Here is a 14140-nt window from a genome sequence, read left to right as displayed (position 1 = left end):
AGGGTCCCCTCCCCAGGTCTTGCTGGACCAGGGCTGTGCCTAGAGGGATCCATAGGGGTCCCGAGGAACCCCAAGCCAGCACTGCTGCCAGACACAAGCTCAGGCTCCTGAGGTGTGGTATAGGGAACAGGGCCTACAGGCCCAACCCAGGCTGCAGTGAGGGGGGGCATTGTCTCCTTCATCCCTCCTCCTGCCCCACCTGGCAGAGGCAGCCAGGGGGACCCTGCTCCCCCCACGGCAGCTGCTACTCCAGGGGGGCGTCTTGTGGGAGGTTCAGAGCCCGCGGACGCACAGTGGATGCCGCGGAACCACTGAGGCTGCAGAACAAGCAGAGAGACTCAGGACAGAAGCAAGTGTGGGTGTCTTTATTGAGAACCCAGCCGACAGGCATGCCATCCCTGACCACCTCCAGTCCCACCCCCACCTGGATCCTCCTAGGCAGGGTAGGGGAGAGGGATCCTGCATGGGAGAAGCCACGTCCCTTTCCACAGTGCAGACCAACCCCCCATCCCCCTACCGGGGCCTGCTGCTCAGCAGGAAACTCAGCCAAGCCCTGGGCCAGAGCACACTGTCCCTGCCTTGACCGTTCCTTGGACAGGCACCTGCCACACAGCCTCCCCATAGGACCCTGCCAGGTCCACAGCTCCAGGAGACCCCTGCCCCCCATGGGCAGGTGGGGCCGGAGACGGGGTGTAGCCCAGGTAGCCACACGCCTGGGCCCAGTTCCCAACAGCTGGGAGGACCTGCCGGCCGGGGAGGCTATGGAATGGGTGGGAAGGGGAGGAGAGGGGGCCTAGTTTCCCATGGGGGATGGGGGTACACACCAAGCAGCCCTTGGTTGGTATGTAGGGGTGCAGCGGGAACCCCAGGGGCTGCCCACACTGGAGGCCTAGATGACAGCACTTCTGTCCCCCTGGAAGGCGGTGCGAGCGGCCGGCCTGGCCAGCAGCAGCTCCTTCTCATGGCCCAGACTGCCCAGCAGGTCCTCCTGGCGGTAACTGTGGTAGACCTTCAGAAAGGACAGCACGGCCACGGCCAGCCAGGCCAGCCACGAGGCCCAGAGCCCGAACTGCACAGAGGAGAGCAGTGTCAGTGCCCATGGCGGGCCCCTGACCACCCCAGCCCGTGGGAAAGCACGGGACAGGGTGGCAGGCACCCAGGGACCCAGGCAGCCAGACACTTTCAGGGAACCCCTGGCACCTCTCCCCTCCCGGCTCCCCCAGGACCCTTGGCTGCGGGAAGTGTCCCTAGCCCTCAGAGGCCTTCAGGGCCTGGGCTGGAGACCGGGAACCCCCTGGCCTGGGGCACAGGCGTGGAGGACCAAGGCCCCACCTTGGTCCTCGCTGAGTGCCTCTGCCTGTCCTTGCCCTGGCCACCGGGGCCACCAGAGGGTGACTGGCAGGTGCAGTGGGGCTGACCTTGTCCTCCAGTATAGGTGACCTGGGAACCCACCCGAGCGAGCTGACCTGGTACCAAGATCAGAGGCCAACTTGGAGAACCCAGAATCCCCTGCTTGGCTTTGGCTGTAGTACCTTGGCCCCCACATGCCCTGCCTGTCCCTTCCTCTGCCCCAAAAACCCCTCTGGGCACTCAAGGCCCAGCAGCCTCCCTCCAGGAAGCCTGCCCCATGCCTACACCTGCTTCCTCCCCTGGGACTGCCTGGTGAGCGCCCTGCGAGAAGTGCCCCCAGCCACCCTATTCCACCCCGCCCACCCCTGCCGCCCCCAGGTCCCGCCCACCTGGGCGACGGCCAGCTGGTCATAGAAGGCCGAGTTGTCCACATTTAGCTCAAGATCCAGATCCTGCAGGGCCTCGCAGCTGGAAAGACGGCCACGTAGGAAGGAAACCAGGGGACAAGCACCTCCACCATGGCCCCAGCTTCCGGGCCCACTCCTGCCACCTCCCACATCCGCCCCCAGACCCAGGCCCAGCCGCCACGTCCACCCCTCCAGACCCAGGCCCAGCCACCAGGACCCAGGCCCAGCCGCCACGTCCACCCCTCCAGACCCAGGCCCAGCCGCCACGTCCACCCCTCCAGGACCCAGGCCCAGCCACCACATCCACCCCTCCAGGACCCAGGCCCAGCCGCCACGTCCACCCCTCCAGGACCCAGGCCCAGCTACCACATCCACCCCTCCAGACCCAGGCCCAGCTACCACATCCACCCCTCCAGACCCAGGCCCAGCCACCACGTCCACCCCTCCAGGACCCAGGCCCAGCCGCCACGTCCACCCCTCCAGACCCAGGCCCAGCCACCGCGTCCACCCCTCCAGGACCCAGGCCCAGCAGCCACGTCCACCCCTCCAGACCCAGGCCCAGCCGCCACGTCCACCCCTCCAGGACCCAGGCCCAGCCACCACATCCACCCCTCCAGGACCCAGGCCCAGCCGCCACGTCCACCCCTCCAGGACCCAGGCCCAGCTACCACATCCACCCCTCCAGACCCAGGCCCAGCCACCACGTCCACCCCTCCAGGACCCAGGCCCAGCTACCACATCCACCCCTCCAGACCCAGGCCCAGCTACCACATCCACCCCTCCAGACCCAGGCCCAGCCGCCACGTCCACCCCTCCAGACCCAGGCCCAGCCACCGCGTCCACCCCTCCAGACCCAGGCCCAACCGCCACATCCACCCCTCCAGGACCCAGGCCCAGCTACCACGTCCACCCCTCCAGACCCAGGCCCAGCCACCGCGTCCACCCCTCCAGACCCAGGCCCAGCCACCAGGACCCAGGCCCAGCCGCCACGTCCACCCCTCCAGACCCAGGCCCAGCCGCCACGTCCACCCCTCCAGGACCCAGGCCCAGCCGCCACGTCCACCCCTCCAGGACCCAGGCCCAGCCGCCACGTCCACCCCTCCAGACCCAGGCCCAGCCACCACGTCCACCCCTCCAGGACCCAGGCCCAGCTACCACATCCACCCCTCCAGACCCAGGCCCAGCCGCCACGTCCACCCCTCCAGACCCAGGCCCAGCCGCCACGTCCACCCCTCCAGGACCCAGGCCCAGCCACCACATCCACCCCTCCAGGACCCAGGCCCAGCCGCCACGTCCACCCCTCCAGACCCAGGCCCAGCCACCACGTCCACCCCTCCAGGACCCAGGCCTAGCTACCACGTCCACCCCTCCAGACCCAGGCCCAGCTACCACATCCACCCCTCCAGACCCAGGCCCAGCCACCACGTCCACCCCTCCAGACCCAGGCCCAGCTACCACATCCACCCCTCCAGGACCCAGGCCCAGCCGCCACGTCCACCCCTCCAGGACCCAGGCCCAGCAGCCACGTCCACCCCTCCAGGACCCAGGCCCAACCGCCACATCCACCCCTCCAGGACCCAGGCCCAGCCACCGCGTCCACCCCTCCAGACCCAGGCCCAGCCACCACGTCCACCCCTCCAGGACCCAGGCCTAGCTACCACGTCCACCCCTCACCAGCTGTCCCTCCCTAGGGTGGGAGAGTGGCATGGTGTTGAGTCGGGCAGACAGAAGCCCACAGGTGCACACAGGTTGGGGGCCGCACCTGTGGGGCTGGGTGCCTTTCTCAGTGATGGCGTCACACCACATGGAGAAGCCAACGCTGACAATGGTGCCGGCAATGAAGACCAGGAAGACCACGAACGTGCTGACCAAGAGGCTCAGGGAGGCCTGGAGCAGGGAGCTGCAAGAGCAGAGGTGACAGGTGTGACCCCATGCCCCTGCTTGATAGCCCACCCCCACGTCTCTCCATGGCCTCAGGCAGGACCCCCCAGTCTTCAGTGGTGGAACAAACCCCTCTGCTCTCCACCTACACATGCCCCATGTCCCACCTGCACCTCACTTCCTGCTGCTGCAAACGGTGGCTGCTTCCCTGCCCGCCACAGCCCGAGCCCACCAGGCCTCCCCAGGAACCCCTGCCACTGTGCTCCAGCCCAGTTCAGTGCTGTCCCTGAGGGCCGAGGGACAGTCAAGTCTACCTTAGGGAGGGACAACAGGCTGCAGGAGAAGGGGACCCATGTCCCACTCTGCTCCATGGTGGGGTGGCCAGGAAAGCAAGGACTGGCACAGTCCCTGGGGACATCCTGGGGTGGTCTCCCGGGGCAGCAGAGCCCATGGGCACCTGGCCTCGCTCTGCTGCCTCCCCCACGGGCCTCGGGGGGCTGGGCAGGGCCAGGCGAGAGCAGATGGCAGCAGGGGCCTTGACCGGTCCTGACTTTCAGAAGGCATGGCCCCCAGCCACATAGGCTTTCTTCGCTGTGGCTCTCCCCTTTTCCCAGGCCAGGGTCTCCCGGCAACCCTCCACTGAGGCTGCTGACAGCGTGGGTGCCATCCAGAGCCCACAGCCTCCTTCCCGTCCCCTCACCCAGTTGTGAAGAAATGGACGTGTCCAAACCTTCACCCGGGTCACAAAGCCAGGCCAGGACCATGGTGCTGGCACACAGAGGGCCTCACCCGGGTCACAAAGCCAGGCCAGGACCATGGCTGGCACACAGGGGGCCTCACCCGGGTCACAAAGCCAGGCCAGGACCATGGCTGGCACACAGGGGGCCTCACCCGGGTCACAAAGCCAGGCCAGGACTGTGGCGCTGGCACACAAGGGGTTATCTCATCTTTCTCCCTTGCTTCTGCACCAGGATGTGCTGTCTCCATGGAGATGGGATCCTGCCGAGCTGAGTGATGGTGTGGGCAGGCAGACGGGCTGTCAATCACAGGCACTCGTGGGGCACTGCCCTCCTGCTGCAGCCCACCCATCCATCCTGCACCAGCCAGCTCCCTCCAGGGCAGACACCCCTACAGAGGCACCCGCAGGCTCCTTAACCCTCCAGCCCACCAGGCACTGCAGACACCCTTGGGCCGGGGGCGCCGGGCACTGCAGACACCCCTGAGCTGGGGGCAGCCAGCCAGAAGCTCAGGACCCAGCCCCCCTTGGGCAGAGTGAAGCCCCCAGGCAGCTACTGGTGAGGTCTCTGAAGTAGTGTACTAACCCCAGCCAGCCCGCAGGGTCCCTGGTGGGCTGGGATCTCCCCAGGAGCTCCCCAGAGATGCCCACCAGGACGCTCCGCCATCCCAAAGCCCTCACTGACTGCCACTTGCCAGCCTGCTCTCCACGGCTGGACCAGCCAAACCCAGGGGCTGACCTGCCCCTGCTGGCGCATGTGCCCACCAAGCTGTTGGACAGCACCCAGGGGCTCGGGGGGGCTCAGGTCCCGGGGCTGGGATCCTTAGAGTTGGGTCGGGGGAAGCTGCCTCGGGGGTGAGGGTCTGGGGTGGGGAGCCCAGCTGGAGTCCCCTCACCCTGAATTCAGCTCTAACCATAACCAGCCAGCCTCAGCTCTGTCCTTCGAGTTTCTGGCCCCAGGCTGGAGTCTCTGGGTGGGCGAGGAGGCTTCTAAGCGGAGACACGGCCCTCGCCCCACCCACGCCTCTGGTGCTTCTCAGACACTCGAGACCCTCTGAACAGTGAAGACTCCGGGGCCCAAGCAGGAGGACCCTACCCCCACCCAGTGAAAACTCCGGGTGGAGCTCCCCCCCTAGAAGGAACCGGAGAAGGAAAGAGAGGCGCCACCCCTCCCGCCCGCCAGGATGGGCCCTGGGGTCCCCATCGCCCCAGGCCCGGACTGGGAGCTGACCCGGGTCCTGGCGCGCCCAGGCGGCGCAGCCTCCGCAGCCCAAGGCGGCCAAGCCAGAGATAGGGTGGGGGCTGCGCGCTCTGGGAGGGTGGTCGTCTGGGCGGGCTCCCCACTCACCCCTCGTGTCCCCTGCAAAGGAAGAAGAGGGCGCGCCAGGCATGCGCCCCGGCCAGTAGCAGCGACAGGAAGCCAGCGAGCAGGCCGAAGCGGCAGGCGGCCGGCGGGCCCCACTCCTGCACGGTGAAGCGCTCACGCTCGTGCACCGTGAGGTTGGCGCTGAGCCACATGCCCTCGGTGAAGAGTGGGCAGTGGCCGCCGAAGTCGCGCCCGTTCGCGGACAGTGGCACCACCACGGCGAAGCTGAACAGGAACGCCAGCACGGAAAACACGCACTGCGCCAGGAGGGCGCTGCTGGGCGCCATGGTCGGGTCGGGGGAGCCGGAGCCGGCGCGGGGCCGGGCGCGGGGCGCACGGGAGGCTGCGCAGTGGCGGCGCCCGGGACGCGTGCGCGGCGGCCGCGCCGGCGGTCAGCCCAGCGGACAGCCCCGCACGTGCGCGCCCACGCGGGGAGGCCGCCCGGGCTCCGGAGGGTGGGTGCGCGACTGGGACACGGCTGGGGGATGCGGCCGCGACCGTGCCAGCCCAGCTCAGGGGGTGTGCCGGCACGGCCTGGGTTGAGGTTTGTGCGGGGCAGGTGGAAGGGGCAGAATCAACACCTTCGTTCCCAGAGCAGGAGGCAGCCGCTGGCACGGAGAAGTGATCTCCTTGTCGAGCCGTGCTGCGTGTCCCATTGAGCAATGTGGACCCGCGTGGCACAGAAATGGGACTCTGCCCCGTGCCACCACCCACTTGGTCAGGCAGGCGCAGGGCTGACAGCTGGGAGCCGGTGCTGGGTGAGCAAGGCCTCGCCCCGTCTGCACACGCGTGTGCACCAGCCTCTCTTCCAAAGCCACCAAAGGCGCACCCTGCAGAACAGCTGCTCCCTGGCGGCTCCCGGTCTCGCATCTCCACCGTCGGGGGACCTCACCAGTTGCCCCAGCCAGAAGTTCTACAAGCAGGACTGGGGAGAGCACAGGGCGCACCAGGGCACACTTGGCACGCTTCAGGCTTCAGCCAGTGGTCGGGATGCGTGTCCCGCGGTGGAGCTCCTGAGCTCCAGTCCTCCCTCCCAGGAGGGAGCTGGGGACAGCCCAGAGCCTGGGGCCCCTCTGGCCACATCGCGACCCTGGTGGAGGTGCGGCTGCAGGGTTCAGCCTGGCCTGCCCTGGCTGTGGGATGAGGGGAGTGAACCAACAGCTGAGAGCTCACTCACTCTCGCTTCCCCGTCCCTCTCTGTCCAACCGCCCCCCCTTAACAGTATACACGAGGAGGATAATAAATGTTAATGAGCACAGCGCCCATGGAAATGCTGTCTAAGCATCGCTCTACCAGACTGGTTCCAGAGAGCCCCGGGGACACACAGACTGCGCCCTAGCTTCACCCTGTTCAGGCCACACTCGGCGACCCTGCCCAATCCCTTCCCACACCCGGTACTACCTCCCCCGTCCGTGAGCTCCACGCCAGCCGGGGCGTTCCCACAGCACAGGAAGCAGAGCCCCCGCGGCTCCGGAGGCAAGCAGGCAGGGCTCAGAGGCACCTGGCCAAGCACACTCGCCCTGGACATAAGCCGCCTCACCTGCTACATAGCCAGGGACGCACAGACCCCGGGACTGAGTGGGGAGCTTGGTGCAGGGTGTGCAGGGAACGTGGAAAGCCCACAAGCCCTCCTTTCCAGGTGCAAGGCCACAGACGCCACCCGCAAGCATGGAGTTCACACTCAGGCAGGCAGGAGGCTGGAAAAAGTGCAAATTGTGCCGGGCTGGGTGCAGACAAACCGCTAATTGCTTCCAGCAGACAATATTTATGCAAATGTCCCACAGATCTTCAGGTCATGTCTCTGCATTTACATCCGCTGTCGCCAGCCCTCCCATCCTTCCCTGAGCAGGGGAGGCGGCCCCACCCAGCCAGCCCTACCGCTCCTGGCTGGCACCCCTCCTGGGCACCCTGGGGCCCAGTGCACAGGCTCCCCATGGGCTCCATCAGCCAAGAGAGTGGGGCCACCAAGCAGGAGGCAGCTGAGACTGCAAGGCAGTGGGGCGGGAGGAGGAATACTCGGCTGTGGCAGCCCCGTCGAGGGTCATCTCAGAGGGGCCTGGGACGGGCACCTCTCTACAGGCCCAGAAACTGCCTGGGGTGGCAGAGTGCTCCCCACCCCACCCCCTGCAGCACCGAGGGACCTAGGTGCTCTGTCTGCCAGTTGAGGATGGGGCTGGGGTCTGCTGGTCCCCTCCCCCAGTTCAGAAAGGCAGCGAGAGGAGCCCAGGCCCAGGTGGTCATGCAGGGATGGAGGCCTCCTGGGACACCAACCGGCACATGCGAAGGCCACAGTGACACTCCTGGGGGCCGCAGCGACGGGGCCACAGCTTCTCTGTGGCAGACCCAGGTTGAGCTGGAATCTCCTGGCTACTGCAGGCATTGGGGAGCAAAGATCCTCGTGTGTGTGTGTGTGTGTGTGCGCGCGCGCGCACACCTCAGAGATAAATGGATACAGATACGAGAGGGACAGAGGATGAGCGGGAGCTGCAGGCCGGAAAAGTAGGTGGGAAGGAACCAGCACAGCCCTGGGTGTACAGGGGCAGCACCACAGCCTGCTCCGAGGCTGGCGAGAGCCCACACCCAGGACAGGCTGGCTGTGGCCGTGCGGACGCCTGGGGCCACCAGTGGGGGAAGACCCCAGGGACAGCCTGATCTCCCGCAGGTGCAGGGTCCCAAGGTTTGGGGCCGTTCTCAACTGCTTTCCCAGGCCACAAGCAGGGAGCTGGATGGGAAGTGAGGCAGCTGGGACATGAACCGGCGCACCCACTCAGAATCTGCCTGGCTTGGAAGGACAAGGAGGGCTGGTTCCCTCCCCACCGCACATGCCTGGGCCCAGGACCTGCTGCTGACTGGGCTCAGGTTTTAGCCAGAAGGAGGGGGCAGTGTGGGCACCTCCTGGACAGGGCTTTGGGTGACCAGGCTGCAAGGACCACGGCCACCACACCTGTGCACAACACCCCAGCCAAAGTAGGGTCCACTGCTGCTGCTGTGCCCAAGGTCTGAGCCTCCTAACCCCAGCCCCTCCCTGGAACCAACTCCCAGGCACCACCGGGGCAGCCTCATGCGGGAAGAGACAAATCTGTAATTGGGATGAATATTGACAAGGCTCCTGATGTGGCCACAGGCAGAGTAAACACACATGGTGCCCCCCACTGATGGGGGGCAGCATCCACCCTGCTGGGCCCTGGACGGCAGGGGCCACACCTTGACCGCAAGTCACCCACTGCATGGGTCACCACCTCGGGCTGACTGAGCCGGCCACTCTCCTGGAAGCCCCCTGGGACGTGACCTCAAACTGGCCGGTTGTCCAGGCTGGTGACCCCAGGCCAGTCTTGACCTTGTCCATGGAGCTCTGGTGCCCCCGTGTGGCCAGCAGCAGCACTCCCTCAGCCCACGCAGTGGGAGCATCTGCTGGTTCCGCCCACGGCCCCCAGGCTCCAGCCCCTGCCTGCTCTGCCAGTGCCAGAGGGGTCTTTCTGCAGGATCTGGGTCCCCCACACCCAGTCGTATGACTTGGGGACTGAAGTTACAGAGTCAGAGCAGACTTCTCTGCCAGGGTCCACGGGAGACCCTGGTCCACGGTTAAGAGGACAGCATCAGAGGGAAAGGCTGCTGGGCAGGACTCACCCCTCAGGGACCCGCCCCCTCACCCCACTGCGGAGTGCAGTCCCCCCGGGCTGTGTGAGCAGCACTGTGGATGCAGTGTGGACACCACAAACCCCATCCTGACCTCTACTCCATGTGGGCGCTGTCTAGATTCCTGGTGCCCTCCAGGCCTGGCAACTGCATCCACAGTGGTGGGGTGCAGGGCAGGCTGTCGCGGTACCTCTGCCTGCAGAGTGGCCAGAGCTCAGGCAGGGAGCAGGACGGGCCTGTCCACAGAGGTCGGGCCAAAACCACGTTCCCAGGACGTGGCCATGGGGAACCCAGCCGCCGGGCAGAAGCGAGCGAGTCTGTCCTGTCAGTACCTGGCTCAAAGAGGACAGGGAGAGCTCAGCGGCCACCGCTGTCTGCCTCCCAGACCCTCCACGTGGCCACTGGCCCTTGTACTGGCTCTGAGAAGGGGCACCCAGCCCCGGCCTCCCCAGGCCAGGGGCAGCCCCAGCCGGATCCCTGGCTCTCCACACCCCTGCACCTTTTTGGAGGGGGATTTTACTCGGAGTGGAATGGTTAGCCAGGATGCGGGTACTGGCCCCAAGATCCCCTGCTAAGAAGCCAGGCCCAGGGCCCGGCGGCGTGGCCTGGCGGCTAAAGTCCTCGCCTTGGACGCCCCGGGATCCCATATGGGTGCCGGTTCTAATCCCAGCAGCTCCGCTTCCCATCCAGCTCCCTGCTTGTGGCCTGGGAAAGCAGTTGAGGACGGCCCAATGCATTGGGACCCTGCACCCGTGTGGGAGACCCAGAGAGGGTTCCTGGTTCCCGGCTTCGGATCGGCACACACCGGCCATTGCGGCTCACTTGGGGAGTGAATCATCGGACGGAAGATCTTCCTCTCTGTCTCTCCTCCTCTCTGTATATCTGACTTTGTAATAAAATAAATAAATCTTAAAAAAAAAAAGTAAGAAGCCAGGCCCAGTTCTGCCCACCCACTCGCTCCCTCAGCTGCCCACCCTCCACAGGCTGCTCCCTGGATAACCGAAGCTGACCATTTGCTTGCCATGTACCCTCCTCTTTCGGAGGCACCTCTGGGGGACAGCACGTGGCCGCAGGGGAGAAGCCACGTCCCCCAAGAACGTGGCCCCTGTGGGGAGAGGTCTTCCCAGGCAGCAGGGCCACCCACCAGCCCCCGGGACTAGGACACTCTCTGGGCAGGTGCTGGCCCAGCTGATGGCCTGAGATCAGGACCTGGCCCTGCCCTGCGGGAGGCGGCACCCACAGGGTCACCCAGGCAGAGCTCTTGGCTCCTGACGTGGCTGACCCCGCCCCCGCCCTCCTGCTGTGGGTGTTTGGGGAGTGGACAGCGAAAGGAGGGCTCTGTCTGCCTCCAAAGTTAAATTACAACACAGCATGCCTTGGGCTCCTCGTGTTCCCCCACGCCGCGATGCCTACATGTGTGGGCGCTCTGTGATGCAGTCGCTTGGTGACGAGGCTGGTCAAGCCCTGCCCCAGCACCAAGGAAAGCTGCCCGAGTGGCTCACCTGCCCCTCCCCCTCTGGGACCATGGGTGCCCGCCCACCCAGGACGGGTCAGTGGGCGGCCCCAACTTGAGGACCAAGCCCAAAACCAAGCCCAGCCTGCAGGGCAAGGCAGTGATGCCTCCTCTCATGGCCAGAGGGCGCGGCACGCTGATGAACAACCCACTCCAGGAGCAGGGCTCCTGGTCCTGCCCCCTTATTCCAGCCCTGTGGGGCACAGAGGGTGGGTCTTCACAGGGCTACTGCCCAGGCACAGAAACCCTGGAGCAGATGGCCGTGGGCAGCAGGAGGCACGGGCCCACGGGCGGGTGTGAGCTGTGACAGCTGCACCCGCTTCCCATGCAGGGCAATTACTGTCCCTTGTTCCCATCCAGGTCCTAGCTCCAACCACAGACCTCGCTTGGGGGTGGCTGGGCCGAGCGTTCCAGCCCCAGCGGGGTTCCTGCTGGCTGTGGAGGAGCTCCCCGGGCAGGGCCGCGGGGGCATGGGATAGACCCTGCCACCAGCCTGTCCTAGGGTCACGTTGACTGTGTGTCCTGCCTGCCCTGTCCACTGAGGACTGGGCTGGGCCCCAGCACCAGCCAGGTTCCACCAGTTCCAGCTGCAGGGCCCATGCCAGGTGACTGCAGGGTGAGCTGAGGCTGAGAACAGGCTGCCGGGCGAGCAGCTGCACGTGAAAGGCAGGGTGGGGCCAGGCCGGCTGCCCGAGGTCCCAGGGCTCTGAGGACAGCAGGCAGCGTCCTGTGAGGCAGACACAGGGCCCAGAACCCACACACGAGGCCTCTGCCTTCACCGCCCAGAAGTTACCACACAGACACATGGTGACAGGTTACCACTGTCACAGAAACAGACTGGCCCCCTGGGGCCAGCACCTGTACTGTGCACACCTGTGCTGCCCACACCCAGGAACAAACCACACATTTACTGTCCAGTTGTCCAATCGTCCACTCGTCCATGCTTGCGATGACCACTGCCCCTGTCCCCCACGCAGCCATCAGCACCGTCTCCCAGGATGCACCAGCCACAGTGGGGTTCCGAAGCAGGGCCGGGACTTGAGCACACACTTGCAGCGTGGGATGCGGGCGGCCGGGCAGTGTCTCAGGTACCAGCCTTGCAGAGAGGGCTTCCTGCCCCCAAGCCTGACCACCATCCCTCGTCCGCTGCCAGAATCCCAGCTCACATGCACCGGCCATGACTGCCTGGCAGGGCGCAGGGTCTGGGCAGGGGTCCCTACCCCCACCCACCCTCCTCTCCAGGAGACAGATGGCAGGTGCTCCACTTCCTTCAGTTCTGCAGCCTGACTCAGCAGCAGCTGCCGCCTCGGCCCCCACACCCGGAACCCCACCTCCATCTGCAGCCTGCGGCTCTGGGAGCTGAGCCCACAAGGCCCAGCAGCCTGAGGACAGGGCAGGCACTGCTCCAGAACCCCTGCACCCCAACCCAGCCCCCAAGGGACCCCTGCACTCTAACCTATTGCTCCCAGGGACCCTGCCTGGGGACTCTCCCCTGAGTCCCAGGAAAGTGGGTGCTGCGAGTCCTGGCCTCACAGGCTTATTCCATTGAAAGTGGACGGGGTCCCTTCAGCCTGGACAGGGTGCCTGCTTCCTACCCACCCGCAGCCCCACCCCAGCTGGCTAGAAGGCCTAGGCCAAGGGAGTGCTCAGAATTCCTCAGCTTAATCCAGAAATGCAGGCAGCAAGCCCAGCCCCCAGCTTTGTACCCTGGGAGCCCTGTCAGGGGGTGAGCAGGTGAGGTGTACTCTGGCAGCCATGCCATGACAAGGCTGGGTCCGGGGAGGAGTGGCAGCCCCTGGGGCCTCCTGTACCTGTCCACTGACGTCCTTGAGCTGCCCCAGGACCCAGCCTGGGAGGTATGACCCCCACCCCAGCTCGCAGTCCTCTCTGAAGGGGGCCAAGTGGCAGAACCCCACCTGCCACACGCTGCACACACACTGGCTGACTCAGCCAGACCCCTGATGCCCAAGTGATTGACAGCTGTCACTTGAAGGGCAAAGAGATGGAACCACTTAGCCACTCTGCAGACAAGGCCAGGACACTCAGCAGGCCCCAGGCTGCATGGTGTATACGGCAGGAGGCTAGTGACTGCCCAGCGCTCACACAGGGACCAGCATACACACATGAACCTGCTGAGGGGACTGTGGCTACCCCCATGGGGGACGGCGGTATCTGAATGCCGAGCTCAGCCACTGGCAACCCAAGGAGCAGCCAGAGATAAATGGGGTGCGTGGGGTGCATGGCCTGGTGCATGAGAGATGAGCGCGTAGGCTGCTGCGATGCGTGCACGGGCTGAGTGGGTACATGGGGGTGGATACGTGGCAGGAGGTTCAAAGCCGGGTGCACAGGTAAATAGGGTGGCCGTGGGTGAGTGCGTGAGTGGGTGGCAGCGCGTGTTCTGCTAACAACACAGAGGCTGTCTCAGGGCACAGGAGGATGCCGGAAGGGAATGGTTTGGCAGGAGTGAAAGCGCAACCTGGGGCTTGCTCACGCAGGCAGGGCACCACTGCTCAGCACCCGCTCACCAGAGAAGCTCTCGGGGGGAACCCCTCCCTTTGTGTCCTCCACTTCCCAGCCAGAGGCCGGGGCCAGCTCTCTGCCCACCCCTCGTGGTGGCTAGGGCACGGGAGCAGTTTGGATGGTGAGCCCTGCCCCAGACACCTCTGCTCAGTGGTATGTGTGTCGCCCAGCTCTGAGGACAGACCCAGGTAGGAGTTAGTGACAGACACTTCCGAGGTCAGGCGGGTCCGGCCAGGGGCTGGGCAGCAGTCACCAGGTGCCGACCCAGGGCAGGGATCTGGCCAGACTGGCATGTCCAGAGTGGGGCTGGCATGGAGGGTGGACAGCCGGAACACTGAGGAGCAGTAAGGGGAGACTGCTGAGGAGGGCCAGTGGAGCCCACGGAGATATGCCCTGCTGCCCTGGGCATGGTGGACGGATGCCTGAGTTGCACAGCCAGCACTCGCTGTTGATTGCCCCCACATGCCCATGTGCGCATGCTCAGAAGGGCCTCCTTCAGGACCGAGAACCCGTGGAGCCCCAAGAGCCGGCCCAGCACTGAGCCCAGCTCCAGCGTCCCGGAGCCAGGAACTGGTGAGCTGGCCCTTCCCGCGCATCTGCCCCCGGGGTCAACACCGATGACACCCGCTGAGCACGGCACACCAGCCAAGCGCCAGGGCTTGAGATGACACAGCCCCTGCCAAGTCCAGCCACAGTCCCTGCTGGGCTCTGGCAGAGCTGCCCCTCCAGGC

The 14140-nt window shown here is 65.9% G+C and overlaps 1 protein-coding gene across 1 annotated transcript; it reads right to left on the bottom strand.

The window, feature by feature from the left end:
• Nucleotides 1–794: 794 nt before the first annotated feature.
• TMEM179 (transmembrane protein 179) lies at nt 795–6296 on the bottom strand. The gene is made up of 4 exons (XM_058655515.1): nt 5723–6296; nt 3520–3657; nt 1740–1818; nt 795–1069 (listed from the first exon to the last, which is right to left on the bottom strand). The coding sequence occupies exons 1-4, from the start codon at nt 6025–6027 to the stop codon at nt 890–892; spliced, it is 702 nt and encodes a 233-aa protein (XP_058511498.1). The 5' UTR covers nt 6028–6296; the 3' UTR covers nt 795–889.
• Nucleotides 6297–14140: the final 7844 nt, after the last annotated feature.

Source organism: Ochotona princeps, chromosome 26 (assembly GCF_030435755.1).
Source record: "Ochotona princeps isolate mOchPri1 chromosome 26, mOchPri1.hap1, whole genome shotgun sequence".
NCBI classification, from domain to species: Eukaryota; Metazoa; Chordata; class Mammalia; order Lagomorpha; family Ochotonidae; genus Ochotona; species Ochotona princeps.
Note: the sequence above shows the minus strand (reverse complement) of the source record. Positions and strands in the feature narration are given on the sequence as shown.